General features: G+C 44.0%; 1 protein-coding gene across 7 annotated transcripts in view; it reads right to left on the reverse strand.

Annotated features, from left to right (window-relative positions):
• Positions 1-12,962, reverse strand: part of SSBP3 (single stranded DNA binding protein 3) — a 50,071-nt gene that overhangs the window by 12,549 nt on the left and 24,560 nt on the right. For 4 of the 7 annotated variants that reach the window (XM_069737869.1, XM_069737868.1, XM_069737873.1 and 1 more), the window contains exons 5-9: positions 3,693-3,782; positions 3,118-3,198; positions 2,353-2,412; positions 2,046-2,109; positions 1,887-1,963 (exon numbers count right to left, since the gene is read on the reverse strand). In XM_069737869.1, coding sequence (XP_069593970.1) covers positions 1,887-1,963; positions 2,046-2,109; positions 2,353-2,412; positions 3,118-3,198; positions 3,693-3,782 — 372 coding nt within the window. The remainder of the gene's footprint in view (positions 1-1,886; positions 1,964-2,045; positions 2,110-2,352; positions 2,413-3,117; positions 3,199-3,692; positions 3,783-12,962) is intronic. The other 3 variants (XM_069737871.1, XM_069737870.1, XM_069737874.1) reach the window with 1 other exon arrangement.

Genomic DNA, 12,962 nt, shown 5'->3' on the forward strand with positions numbered 1-12,962 from the left:
GCAAACAGCAGCCTGATCATTATCATAATTAGCCGACACAGGACATGATTAATGCTTCCATTGATCCGTGCCATAAGCGCTGCAATACCAGAGGAACTAACGACTACAGGCATCATATGAAAAACTTTAATGGGTGCAAATAAACATCCTGAGATCCCCAGCCAATCGCTTAAATAATGGGGCAGATCAGTGGGGCCAGCAAAGGTCTGAAGGTTATGACCTAGCCATGTGTTTTGTAGGGTAAGCTTTCTAATAACTGGATTGGGTGTAGTGACACATCGGTTCAGTATAGCACCTAAGGACATTTCTGAATTATTCAAGACCAATCCACTAAAGCAGGGGTCCCCAACTCCGGTCCTCAAGGCCCACCAACAGGTCATGTTTTCAGGATTTCCTTAGTCTTGCCCAGGTAATAATTGCATCACCTGTGCAATGCAAAGGAAATCCTGAAAACATGACCTGTTGGTGGGCCTTGAGGACTGGAGTTGGGGACCCCTGCACTAAAGTATAAGGGCTCATTCAGACACCAGTGATTTTTTCTCATACCAGTGTTTTGTTTTTTGTTTGTTTTTTTAAGTATCATTTTTTCTTGTATGGGGGAGGGGAATAAATGGAGGTTTCTAAACTTTCTCATATCCAAAAGGATGAAAAACGTGCAGAATATGGACGCCATCCGATTTTTTTCACTGACCCATAGACTTGCATTGGTAATTATGATCAGAGAATCAAAATCAAGATTGGACAAGTCTGATTTTGTACAGACTACTCTGTCTGCAAAAATACATACAAGTATCGATCGAATCTTTATTTTATGATGCACACAAGCCGCACGTTAGGAATGCCAGTGATAATGACAGATATACCGGTATAGAAGAATGCGGTACGATTGTTAACTGAAAAGGAGGTGAAAAAAGTATGGACGCAGAAGAATCAGTGGCTAAAGTAAGGCCCTGTTCACACCATCCTTTTTTTCATGCGGAATCGCCGCGATTTTCCTGCTGCGGGTCCGCAGCTGTTTTCCATGCAGGGTACATTACAATGTACCCTATGGAAAACAGGAACTGCTGTGCCCACATTGCGTAAAATCGCGAAAAAAGCCGCGCTGAATAGCCGCGGTAAAAAAGTACCACCATGTCACTTCTTTTTGCGGAACTGCAGCGGTTCTGCACCCATAGACCTCCATTGTGAGGTCAAACCCGCAGTAAAACCCGCAGATGAAAAAAATATCTGCAGGTTTTCTGCGGTTTGTGGTGCAGAACCGCTGCAGTGTGGCTGCTCCCCCCGTGCCCCGATGCCACCCCCCCATGCTCCGATGACACCCCCCCCCCCCCCCCCCCCGTGCTCCGACGCAACCAAAATCCCCCCCCGTGCCCTCATCTCCCCCCCTTATACTTACCCGGCCTCCCGATGTCGGTCCGGCCGGCTTCTCCCTGGGCGCCGCCATCTTGCAAAATGGCGGGCGCATACGCAGTGCGCCCACCATATCTGCCGGCCGGCAGATTCGTTCCAAAGTGCATTTTGATCACTGAGATATAACCTATCTCCGTGATCAAAATAAAAAAAATAGTAAATGACCCCCACTTTTTCCACTAGGGTTAGGGGTAGGGGTAGGGTTAGGGGTAGGGTTAGGGGTAGGGTTAGGGGTAGGGTATTTTCAGCCATTTTAACCCTAAAAAACTTCCTAGAAAACACACACTCTGCATAGAAAACTGCATCAAAAAACGCATCAAAAAAACGCATAAAAAAAAAACCGCATAAAAAAAAAAATCAAAAAAACGCACCAAAAAAAGGACCTGCGTTTTCTGCCAAGAGCTGCGGTTTTTAGTCCTGAAAAAAAAAGGAGGGAAATCAGGAACGTGTGAACATAGCCTTACAGAGTTGCTCACCTGAGGTCCCGGACCCATGGGGCCCATTGGTCTAGGGGGATTCATCCGTTGCATGGGTCCTCCCATACCAGGGTGTCCTTAAAGATTAAAAAAAACAAATTATTATGCTGCTCCACGTGATTTGTGAAAGGGGCGCGTTCAGCTTCATCAGAGGGTTACCTTGTCGGGTTGGATCCATGGAGTTTGGCAACAAAGGCTGTGATCCTGGGACGCCCCCTGGAGGCTGTAAGAGGGGATTATTAGATCCACAGTAGTGCAAAAAACAAGGCTGCAGTCCCACCGACTTCCGGTGGCGTAGGCTCCACAGCGACACCAGTAGTGGCATTAACCACTGCCAATATTATTACAAAAATTGTCCGGACTTATGATAGTGGGGAATTTTTCTTATGATAGTTTACAAGCGAGATTGTGATTTAGTAAAAAGGGTCAGTAAATGCTGCCAATGACGACAGTTTATTCTTCTCACCTGACTTCCCATTCTTATATGAGGCCTGGGTCCGCCACCATATCGAGGAGACATAAAAGGCTGGAAAAGGAAGTATTGGGGAAAAATAAAGTTATGTGCAAAGTAAATGGAGATCTGGCAGAGCTCAGCTGGTGTTTGTGGAGGGAAATATATATTGTGGTATCTTAAGATATCAATGCACAAATGCAAAAGTGTTCATTAAAAATGTATCTCAACATTTGGGCCCTCGTGAAAGGTCTATAACAGAGCATCCATCTACCCAGGACCATTATAAAATAGGGATTCACGTCACAGTGTAAGCTGTGCGCCCCCTCAGGTCCAAGGCTACCTTTGCACCTCCTATGGCTATACCACCACCATCTAATAGTGTGTGTGTGTGTGTGTGTGTGTGTGTGTGTGTGTGTGTGTGTGTGTGTGTGTGTGTGTGTGTGTGTGTGTGTGTGTGTGTGTGTGTGTGTGTGTGTGTGTGTGTGTATATATATATATATATATATATATATATATATATATATATATATATATATATATATATATATATATATATCACACACACACCCTAATCCTGGGTTGTGAAAGTTATTACAGATTAGCTCCATTTAAATGAATGCAATTCCAGACAACCCATGGTCAGAGGTTGCACCATTTCTGAACGAAAGCAGCCATGTTAAGTTTGCAGCTTAGTGGGCGATTTGAGCTGTAATACCTGCCGCAGACTATGCATACTGGTGGCGCTGTTGTTCATGAGCCGTGGCATGAATGACTTACCTGACTGTGAGGACCCATCATGTTCGGGTTGTGAGGAGGTGGCTGTGCATGGGGCGATGGCTGTGACCCAGGTGGCCCCTGCTGAAGACAAAACAGCGTCTTAATGCCCGGCACTGCAGCGCCTATAGCTAATCGTTGATAAAAGCTCTTGGCGCATTTTCTCAGGCTTTGATATTTATCGGCTTGGTGTGTGCAGATGGAGCAGAGCGTGCGCCGTATCATAGCGGCGACACATCCCTCCGCTCTCTGTGGAGCAGACTCCGCAGCTGTGATGCTCCGTGAGCAGAAGCTCGTCCCGTGAACCCTCTGCCAGAGACGGCACGGCTAGTTACCACCAGCAGTTGCCTTAATTAAGAGAAATTAATTAGCCGTTTTGCAAGCATTTGTTTAACAGCTTTGCTAAACATTAATGCCACTGATAATTCCTGCTGATTAGCGGGTCCCGTAATTAGCAGAGGAAGGACGCCTCGGCACCTGTACGCCCACTAATCGGAGATCTGGCTGCTACATAAGATGGTGTTCCTGCTGGAAAGGATGAAGCTGCTGCGAACGGAAAACCATAAAAAGGAGCGTACCTGGAAGAATCCAGGGGGAATCGGCCCTCCCGGCATGCCATCGTTTGGAGGAATGTTACCAAGCACTGGGCTCGGGGCGGCTGCCGCGCTCTGCGGAAGAGAGGAAAAAACAGAGGTAAGCAACACGTGGTTATACAGCTACTGGGGGAACTACAAGGTCCAGCATGGATCTCAACTTAATACTGTACCCTGGTGTGTGCTTGGACCACTAACTATACAAGTCAGTGTTACTAAAGGTTCTACAGTCAGACCCTCATCTGCCAAATGGCTGATAACAGATTACACTAACCTAAAAAAAGATAAGACTATAAGTTACCCCAAAATAAAGAGACAAAAAACGTGCGGCATAACGGACCATCAACCAATGCCCCTGTATAGTCAGACGGCCGTAACAACCACACGTCTCAGCATCTGTAGTGCGGCCACAAGTTATTACACTGCAAAGTTCATTTTCTGACTTTAGGACCATACAAAATGAAAAAAAAATAAAAAATTTTTACAACAGTTCCTCCAAAACATTTTCTTTTTTTAGGTTGATATGAAACATCCCTCTAAATAAATCTGCTTTTCCGGACTGCAGACACAACGTCCTCTGTCCTCCGGGGACCGCAGCTGTCATTTATGGGTTATCCATGCAACCAGGAACCTGCGAGTCCCCGGCTTACAGACGGCCTGTATCCCAGTGTCCCAGCCAGCAATACTTTTCATCGTCTCATACACCACTTATATGATGGCCATGATTTCCCATGACAATAAGTTCCTGCCTTGACTGAACTCATGTACGCTTTGCTTACCCATTTATAGAAAAATAAAAAATATTGTTATATATGTTATATTTAATGATTTTTTTTTATATTAAATTATTATTATTACCGGTATTTTTTATTATTAATTTCAAAATTGGTTTCAGCTTTCAATAAAAAAAAATAAAAAAAAGGCAACATAATTCTCAAAGGCAATAAGACTGCGGCGATATGAAACGGATATTTTACTTTAGCTTAAAAAAAAAAAAAAGCTTGCTTTGTGTTGCCACTTTTTGAGACCCGCAACCATTTTTTTTATTTATTTAATTAGTAACTTTTTTAGGTTACAGTTGATGTTTTGATTGCCTATTTTTTGGGAGGTGAAAGAAATTACTAAAAAATCCAAGGCTTTTTTTTTTCTCCCCCCCATTACAGCATTTACTGTATGGTTTAATTCTTTTTTAATTTCTATACAACAGACTTTTACGGATGTGGCAATACCAACATACATACACATTTTTGTTTTGTATTGTTTTTTACTGCGAAAAAGGGACAAATTAAAACTATTATTTTTTTTTACATTTTTATTATTCACTTTCACTTATTTGATGGGGTCCTCTTGGATAACTTGAACCTGCAACCATCTGATCCCTTATACTATATAAATACACACCGAAATGCCTCAGTATTGCACTGTAAATTATTAAAAAAAAAAACAACAAACAAAAAACTTCAGCAGACAATGGGCACCCAAACATTGGCACATGCATATTGGAACCATTTATGTGCCACTGCCAGATATTACATGGTTAAGCGATCAGTACTCGCTCCATAAACCCACCGCTAATATAGGAAGTACCTGTACATCCTAGATTGGAAAGCAGGAATATATATATATATATATATATATATATATATATATATATATATATATATATATATATATATATATATATATATATATATATATATATATATAATTTTTTTCTTTTTTTTTTCTTTTTCATCATTTTGTTTGATCAAAAAAGCAAGACAAAAAAAAAACATTGCTGACTCCTTGACCACTCAGTCACTGGAATTGATGATCTATATGAATGTCACCCAACCACAGCCAATTATGACTGGCTGCAGCGGTTTGGTTCCCGGCATACAAGACGCCTTTCACTTTTGGTACAGGCGGAGACTATGGGAGCAGCTGTCCAGAATGAAGTTATAAACTGCAGAAGGCAGAAAACAAACAGTGATTCCATCCTTCTGCCAGCAGAGGGCACTGTTGTACCAGACCTCGGGGTCAGGCACAGCATGAGATCAGCCCCAGTGTCACAATGCCATGAAAGAGCAGCAATCAGAATAACACTGGGGGCAATAATGCTATATACATGCCGCCCGGCCCACTCAATTTTGCATTACAACACCCTGATTTATCATGGAAAATAACGTGCATTTGTCAAGTACCCTCCATGCTGAAGAGCCCATTAGCCTCTTGTTACATCCTGCCTTACATTACAGGGATTCCTGCACTGGTACTGATCAATATTGGTATACAGTGTGGTGCCTCCTCTGTGGAGCACACATGGGGGCGCTGTAATAAGCTGCACCTGGCTCCAAGATGGGCATGACTCTCCGAGCAGGCACTGCCTGCTGCCTCCGATGACCTAATGGCAGCTGACAGGTTTAGCTGGTGGTGCAGTCAGGTAGGTTTAATTGGAATCCCGCTAAGTCTCTTATCTAATTAAAGTAATCACATCATCTTCAGTGGGCGAGAACTGTCACACCTGCTGTTCTCAGAGCAGAAGGCGGCCACTAGAAAGTCACCTGATATCAGGCCAAACAGTCAGACACCCTCCCCAATATCTACTATGGGGCGTTTAAAGTGGATTTCCACACAAACCATAAAAATGGCCATTTATTAGTACACCCTAAGGAAGAGGAAAGGGCAAAGTTTTGTCACTAGGTTACTTTTACTTTCAGAGATTTGGGTGTTTTTCTATTCAGTTGGAGCGGCCATTTTTGTTTATCAGAGTAACAACAGGAAGTGCAGCCATATTGGTTTATTGAATCATCATCTTTGTAAACTTTTATTGATTGTTAAGGCAGACAGAACAACAGTAGGCCTTAAGTATCTGATAAGCCGAGTCATGAAGATCCCCTTTAAGGCGGCCATACACTCAATAGCTGTCAGCAGAATGCTAGTTTGGCTCCACAGCTATTTCTCCAGAGATTCATCTGGGGTGTGGGCCGCGGGGAGTATTTGAACTGACTGAGGACAAACTGTGTAAAGACCCCTCCATATGCCAAGTTAATGTGCGTGGAGGTCTCCTGACTCTTCCCCTGAAACATGAGGTCAGGATAGAGAAATATTTCCAGTCTGCTGAATTTTTACGGCAACTATTTGGCTGTGCGGTAAGCCGCCATCAAGTCACAGGCAAACCGAACGTGAGGCTATGTGCACACGTCAGGATTTTTTGCGTTTTTTTTTTTTTTTTTTTTGCGGATTTTCCCGATAAAAACTATAAAATTGCTAAAAAAAAAAAAAAAAAACGCAAACAATATGCATCCTATCATTTAGAGTGCATTCTGCATGTTTTGTGCACATGTTTGCGTTTTTGTTTCCGCAAAAAAAAGCATGTTCATTATTTTTGCGGATTTTCCATTAAATTGGAGTGTCCGGAAAAAAAAACAAAAAATCCGCACAAAAAACGCGTAAAATCCACGCAAAAAACGCATGCGGATTTCTGGCAGAAATGTCCTGATTTTGTCAGGAAATTTCTGCCAGAAAATCCTGACGTGTGCACATAGCCTTGTGTATGGGGGAGAGATCTGCTTCTTTCAGGCTGCAGAACGAGTTAACTGAGGACCAGTCAGTGAGCCCACTATGATAAGAGTTTGTAACTTAGCTTTCTTTTCTTCTCAGTTGATTTATTATCCAAGACCACATACAAAGTTGAATGGCCAGTTTTGAAGTTTCGCCATGGACCACACCTCAGGAGATAAAACAGGTCCGATGGGTTGGGGATGGTGGGAAGATCATTTTTTCTTTCTTTGAAGACAAGCGTCAACTAAGCATGGACACCCAAAAGAGCTCAATGCCTCTAACACACTATTGTTCCAAGTTATCAAGAACTTTATCTAATTTAAGTTCGACCACATTAAACAGTGGGTTCAACATTGGCAGCCGTGTAACCATCAGGCAAAAAAAAAAAGAGGGTAAGGCCATGTTCACACGTTCCTGATTTCCCTGCTGTTTTTTCTGCACTAAAAACCGCAGCTCTTGGCAGAAAACGCAGGTGCGTTTTTTGGTGCGTTTTTTGATGCGGTTTTTTTATGCAGTTTTCTCTGCAGAGTCTGTGTTTTCTAGGAAGTTTTTTTAGGGTTAAAATGGCTGAAAATACCCTAACCCTACCCCTACCCCTAGTTCTAACTGTAGTGGGGGAAAAAAAAAAAATTCTTTATTTTATTATTGTTACTACCTATGGGGGTGATAAAGGCGGGGGGTCATTTACTTTTTTTTTATTATTTTGATCACTGTGAGGTTATCACAGTGATCAAAATGTGCCTGGAACGAATCTGCCGGCCGGCAGATTCGGCGGGCGCACTGCGCATGCGCCCGCCATTTTGGAAGATGGCGGCGCCCAGGGAGAAGATGGACGGACGGACACCGGGAGGCCTGGTGAGTATAAGGGGGGAGGGAGATGAGGGCACAGGGGGGGGGGGGGCGTCAGCACGGGGGGGGGTGGCATCGGAGCATGGGGGGGTGGGATTGGGGCACGGGAGGACAGCCACACTCTGCCCACGCACTTCCTGCTGCAGCGGTTCTGCACCACAAACCGCAGAAAACCCGCAGATATTTTTTTCGTCTGCGGGTTTTACTGCGGGTTTGACCTCACAATGGAGGTCAATGGGTGCAGAACCGCTGCAGTTCCGCACAAAGAAGTGACATGGTACTTCTTTTTTACCGCAGCTATTCAGCGCGGCTTTTTTAGTGAATTTCCGCAATGTGGGCACAGCGGTTCCTGTTTTCCATAGGGTACATTGTACTGTACCCTGCATGGAAAACAGCTGCGGACCCGCAGCGGCAAAATCGCGGCGGTTCCGCAGTAAAAAACGCATTGTGTGAACATGGCCTTAACCCTCAAAAATAAATAAACGCTTTTTTCTTCTCGTTAACCAAGTTGGACTTTTTTTTTGTGCTGAAAAATTCAAGAAAAAAAATGGTGTCTGCAGATCTGTGCCTGGTGGTGGGTACAAGTAAACAAGGCAGGTGTGAAGAGAACAGGCATCAGACTGGCAGACCGGCCGCTCTTTGTTCCCATGTCTCCTATTATTATGGACTACAGGGTGTCCTGGGGCGCGTCAGGGGGGCGCGGGGGCATCTGTTCCAACCATCAATCAGGCACAATATGCTAAGCAGGGCCGCCGCTCTTACCGGACAGCAGAGCTCGCACTCATACTACAGGAGCAAAATATACAAGGCTGGCTGGCTGGGGCTGCAGCGCAAACGACCATGTGAAACGCGTCAGCAAACTTCTCTACCTTCGTCATTATGTGCCCCCCTCCCCAAAAGCTACCAAGAACCGAGTACAAACACCAACCACCAGCGAGAAATCTGCACCCCTCTCTCAGGCCGCTACTCTGTCCACCATGCTTTACACTGCAGGCAGTTTTATTATCTTTTTTTTTTTAAACAACGTCTGGATACAATATATGTATTGTATAGACCGTATTTTGCTAAAACTATCGATTTCATAAGATACAGTGTACAGAGTATTAAAAAGGTAAGGAATTTAGGTTTGGGGAGGGTTAAGAAAAAAAATGGGGGGGGGGGGGGGGGGCGCGAAGACAAGTTAGGGAAGGGGGGATTGAGAGGTGCCATTCACAGCAATACAAATACTTAAGATGCCAGAAATTCTGTAGGATAAAGCATCAGCAAAAGGACGTCAAAAAGTCAGGAGACTTCTGCGACCAGTGGGTCACCTGCACATTACAGTCGTAGCCAAGGAAACAGCAACGAGCACGCCGCCGTTAACCTCGTCACTGCCAACATAACGGGATGTGTGAATTGGGGGGGGGGGGATCTATTTTTTATTAGAGATTTAAAATATATAATATATATATATATATATACACATACATACACACAAAATATAACTATATTACACATATATACATACATACTTATCTGCAAGGCACAGATTTACCCTGCCCATAGGATCAGTCCTGGAAGAAATTCCTGACAATAAGGGGCATTATAGGGGAATGCAGAGTATCTCCCATCCTTTGTAGCATCCATTGTGTCATCATCACCAAAACCCTTCCCCCCCTTTTTTTTTTTGCCAGTAATCCCCCTGAAGGCCTTAATCAGTTATGCAAATACTGCCCTTCCCCACCCCCTCCCCATGCATCTGCTCAGGGTCCTCCACACTGCTGCTTGCCCTATTCTGAACCACAGGGCGTTAACCCCTGAACTGCTGCACTGACAAATCTTAAAGGGGCAGAGATGACAAGAAACAAAGCCGAGGCCTGATCTACAACCTAAAGAAAACACACATGACCTGTTTCTGATCAGGAAGAAGTCGCCCCCAAGACTTCTGCACTGGGACAAGTAATACTGGGGGGGGTCATAAAGTACCGTAGCCATTTATATATAATTTAAACAAATAATAATAAAATTATAATAAATATAACATTTCATATATTACAGGAGCCTGAAAAAGAATGCATGTGTAAAAAAAAAAAAAAGTTGCAGAATCCCAGCATTTATGTACACCAATGGACCAGCAATGAAAGATAGAAATAGCATGTTTATCACCTGCAGAATTTGAACAACAATAATAATTTTGCCCCTACGCATGACATCCTATACTCTACCACTGGACTTTTTATAGGACTTTAATCTTGCACTAACACAAGAAGCAGAAGAAAAGAAAAAAAAAAAAATTGGCACAGAGCAAAAAGCAGATTTATACAAAAGATCCAAAAGGGAGCATTAGGAAAGATCACTGCCCGGTATTAAAGAGCAAAGAATGTAAACCATATTTTAAATCACAAGTAAGGAAGTTTATACGGTCAGAGTCTTTGCCATCCCATCCATCTCATTGTCCAGACACCTTTAATAACCATCCGCTATTCCTCCCGACCCCGCCATACACATTCACGCTCAGTTTGGCGGAGTATGCATATGTTTTTAATGGAGAGAGGAGAGTATGCAACTGTTAAACCCCTCTGGGGGCCGCTTATCTTACTTGGGAACAAAGGTATAGGGCATGTTGAAAATCAATATGCCTGATCCTTGGTCATCCGCCTGCTGTTCGGAGTGTCTCGAGGCCCCATACACGTTACATTGTGAACCTGGTCACCCTAAAACTGTCAGGTGTGCTGTTGATGGCTTGTCAGGGGCCACTCACTTCCCTTTTACTACCTATGCCCATAAAGTGAACAATATGATCCAATATAAACGATTAAGCATTTATCGGATTTATCTAAGTAGGAATCCACAACTTCAGCATGCTGGGAGCTGTAGTTTCTCCATAGCTGGTGGGCCACAGGCTGATGTCCCCCTAGATTAGAGAACCTCCTACTGACCATTTAAAACACCCCATCAAAAAGAGAAAATAATTGATTGTGTGGCATGATGGGGGGGGTAGTCAAACATTGCAATGAAACGGAGCTAACCATTATAGAGCCAGCGGACTGGATGGCGTCCAGTTTGCTGGATTAACCATTGTGTGCAAAAGGAGAACCATCACGACGTCGGCCAAGAAGGTCACCCCACAAGTCGGCCAAAACAAAGTAGCCTCAGAAATGTAACTCTGCCCTACAGAGATCATAGTACAATGCACAGCACATGCCACGGCCAAGACGGATTCCCAGACAGCCATCGATTGTGAGAGGACATCATAAGAGCCCCTCTACCATATGGCGTGACCATACAGAGGGCCTGAAGCCCTAGGGGTGCAAACTGGGACATTCCCCATGGCACTGCAAATCTGCCGCAACGTCTCAGTGCACAAGCGATGGCCGACTCTACGGCACATTCAGGACATCCTGTGCATTCTCACATCGGCAGCACGCCGTGAATTCTTACCCTTTGGAAAGCAATGATCGGCATCAACGTTACCGTAAAAGGCCAACTCCAACCGTCACCCCCAATAGATTAAAGTCCCAATAATCCGTAACATTTCTGAGCAAAGTGCCATATTTTCGTCAGTTGGAAAGAAAGGCTTTGTCAGGCGCTCATGAAGTGTAGCACCCGCTCCATTGTCTTATTCGCAGGAGGACAAGTCTTCAGATTACCAGGAGCAGATGGTCTGGAGGCATGGTTGTCCCTTCCAGAGGCAGGATGGAAGTCAGGCGGACATCCAGGGACGAGTCCATAGACCACTGACTCATACATGGGACCATCACCTTATATTTCAGGTTGTGTGCACAGTTTAAGTGCCGGAGATTGTACCAAATCTTATGTATGCACCAGGTGAAACGGGAAACAAAGTTCACAAAAAATCCTCCGGTGACAGAGCGTCCGCAAGATAGACCACAAAACAAGAAACATTTCAGATATTGCACAAAAGAACCGCAATGGATCCTGGAAACTATGGACTTTCTAAATCGAAGCATTATCCCAAAAACAAAATCCTCTAATATCCAAATTTGATCACAAGACACCTTTGCACAAAAGTAACATCCACAACTCATCAAATCAATTTTTTCCTTAAATGTATATTTTAGATTAAAAAGCAGAACTACTTTGTTTTTAATTATTCTCCAGACATTGTACAGTAAAGAAACTTTGCTTCCATCCCAAACACCATGCCAAAACTGCCTAGTTCAAGTTCTTTTAGTAGCTGCTTTGAATTGCAGCTCTAATGAGAATCTGTACTCCAACGCTATGCACAAAAAGCTCTTTCCTACATGCGCTTCTGCTCACCTCCCCATGCTCAGACCGTGACAGTGTTTTGTAAGTAGCATTTGATTCTTGTTATAGCAGCAGTTCAAAGCAGCTCCTAAAAGAGCATAAAATAGGCAGTTCGAACAGAACTTTCAGCTTGGGGTTTGCGAAAGAAGGATGCAAAATAAGGTATTGGGCTAGGTTCACATTGCGTTAGTGCAGTCCGTTCAACGCATGCGTTAAAACGGACTGCGTTAACGCAAGTGCCGAAAAAGATCAAGTTATGCGATCGCGCAGATGCTCTATCTGCGCTAGCGGACCCCGAAACGCTGCAGACCGTGTGAGAGTCCGTCACAGAATGACGGCACATCGCTAGCACATGCTGATTATGGCATGCGTTGGCGATGCACCTGATAACAGGGGTTAATGGCAGCGTTAACGGACTGCCATAACGCAGTGTGACCCCAGCCTTAGATTACAAAGTTTAGTAACTTTCATCACATGTTGGATTGGCCCATGACAAACCTGACATTTACTACAGTTTCAACAGCAGAAATCCGAGGCTCACAAGATTTCTGGGCTGTGCAGTTTGATGCAGAATGTATCCGCGCTAGGAGCGGCGCTAATTTGTTTGCCCGTTAT

The sequence above is a fragment of the Ranitomeya imitator genome, chromosome 8 (assembly GCF_032444005.1).
Source record: "Ranitomeya imitator isolate aRanImi1 chromosome 8, aRanImi1.pri, whole genome shotgun sequence".
In the NCBI taxonomy this organism is placed as follows: domain Eukaryota; kingdom Metazoa; phylum Chordata; class Amphibia; order Anura; family Dendrobatidae; genus Ranitomeya; species Ranitomeya imitator.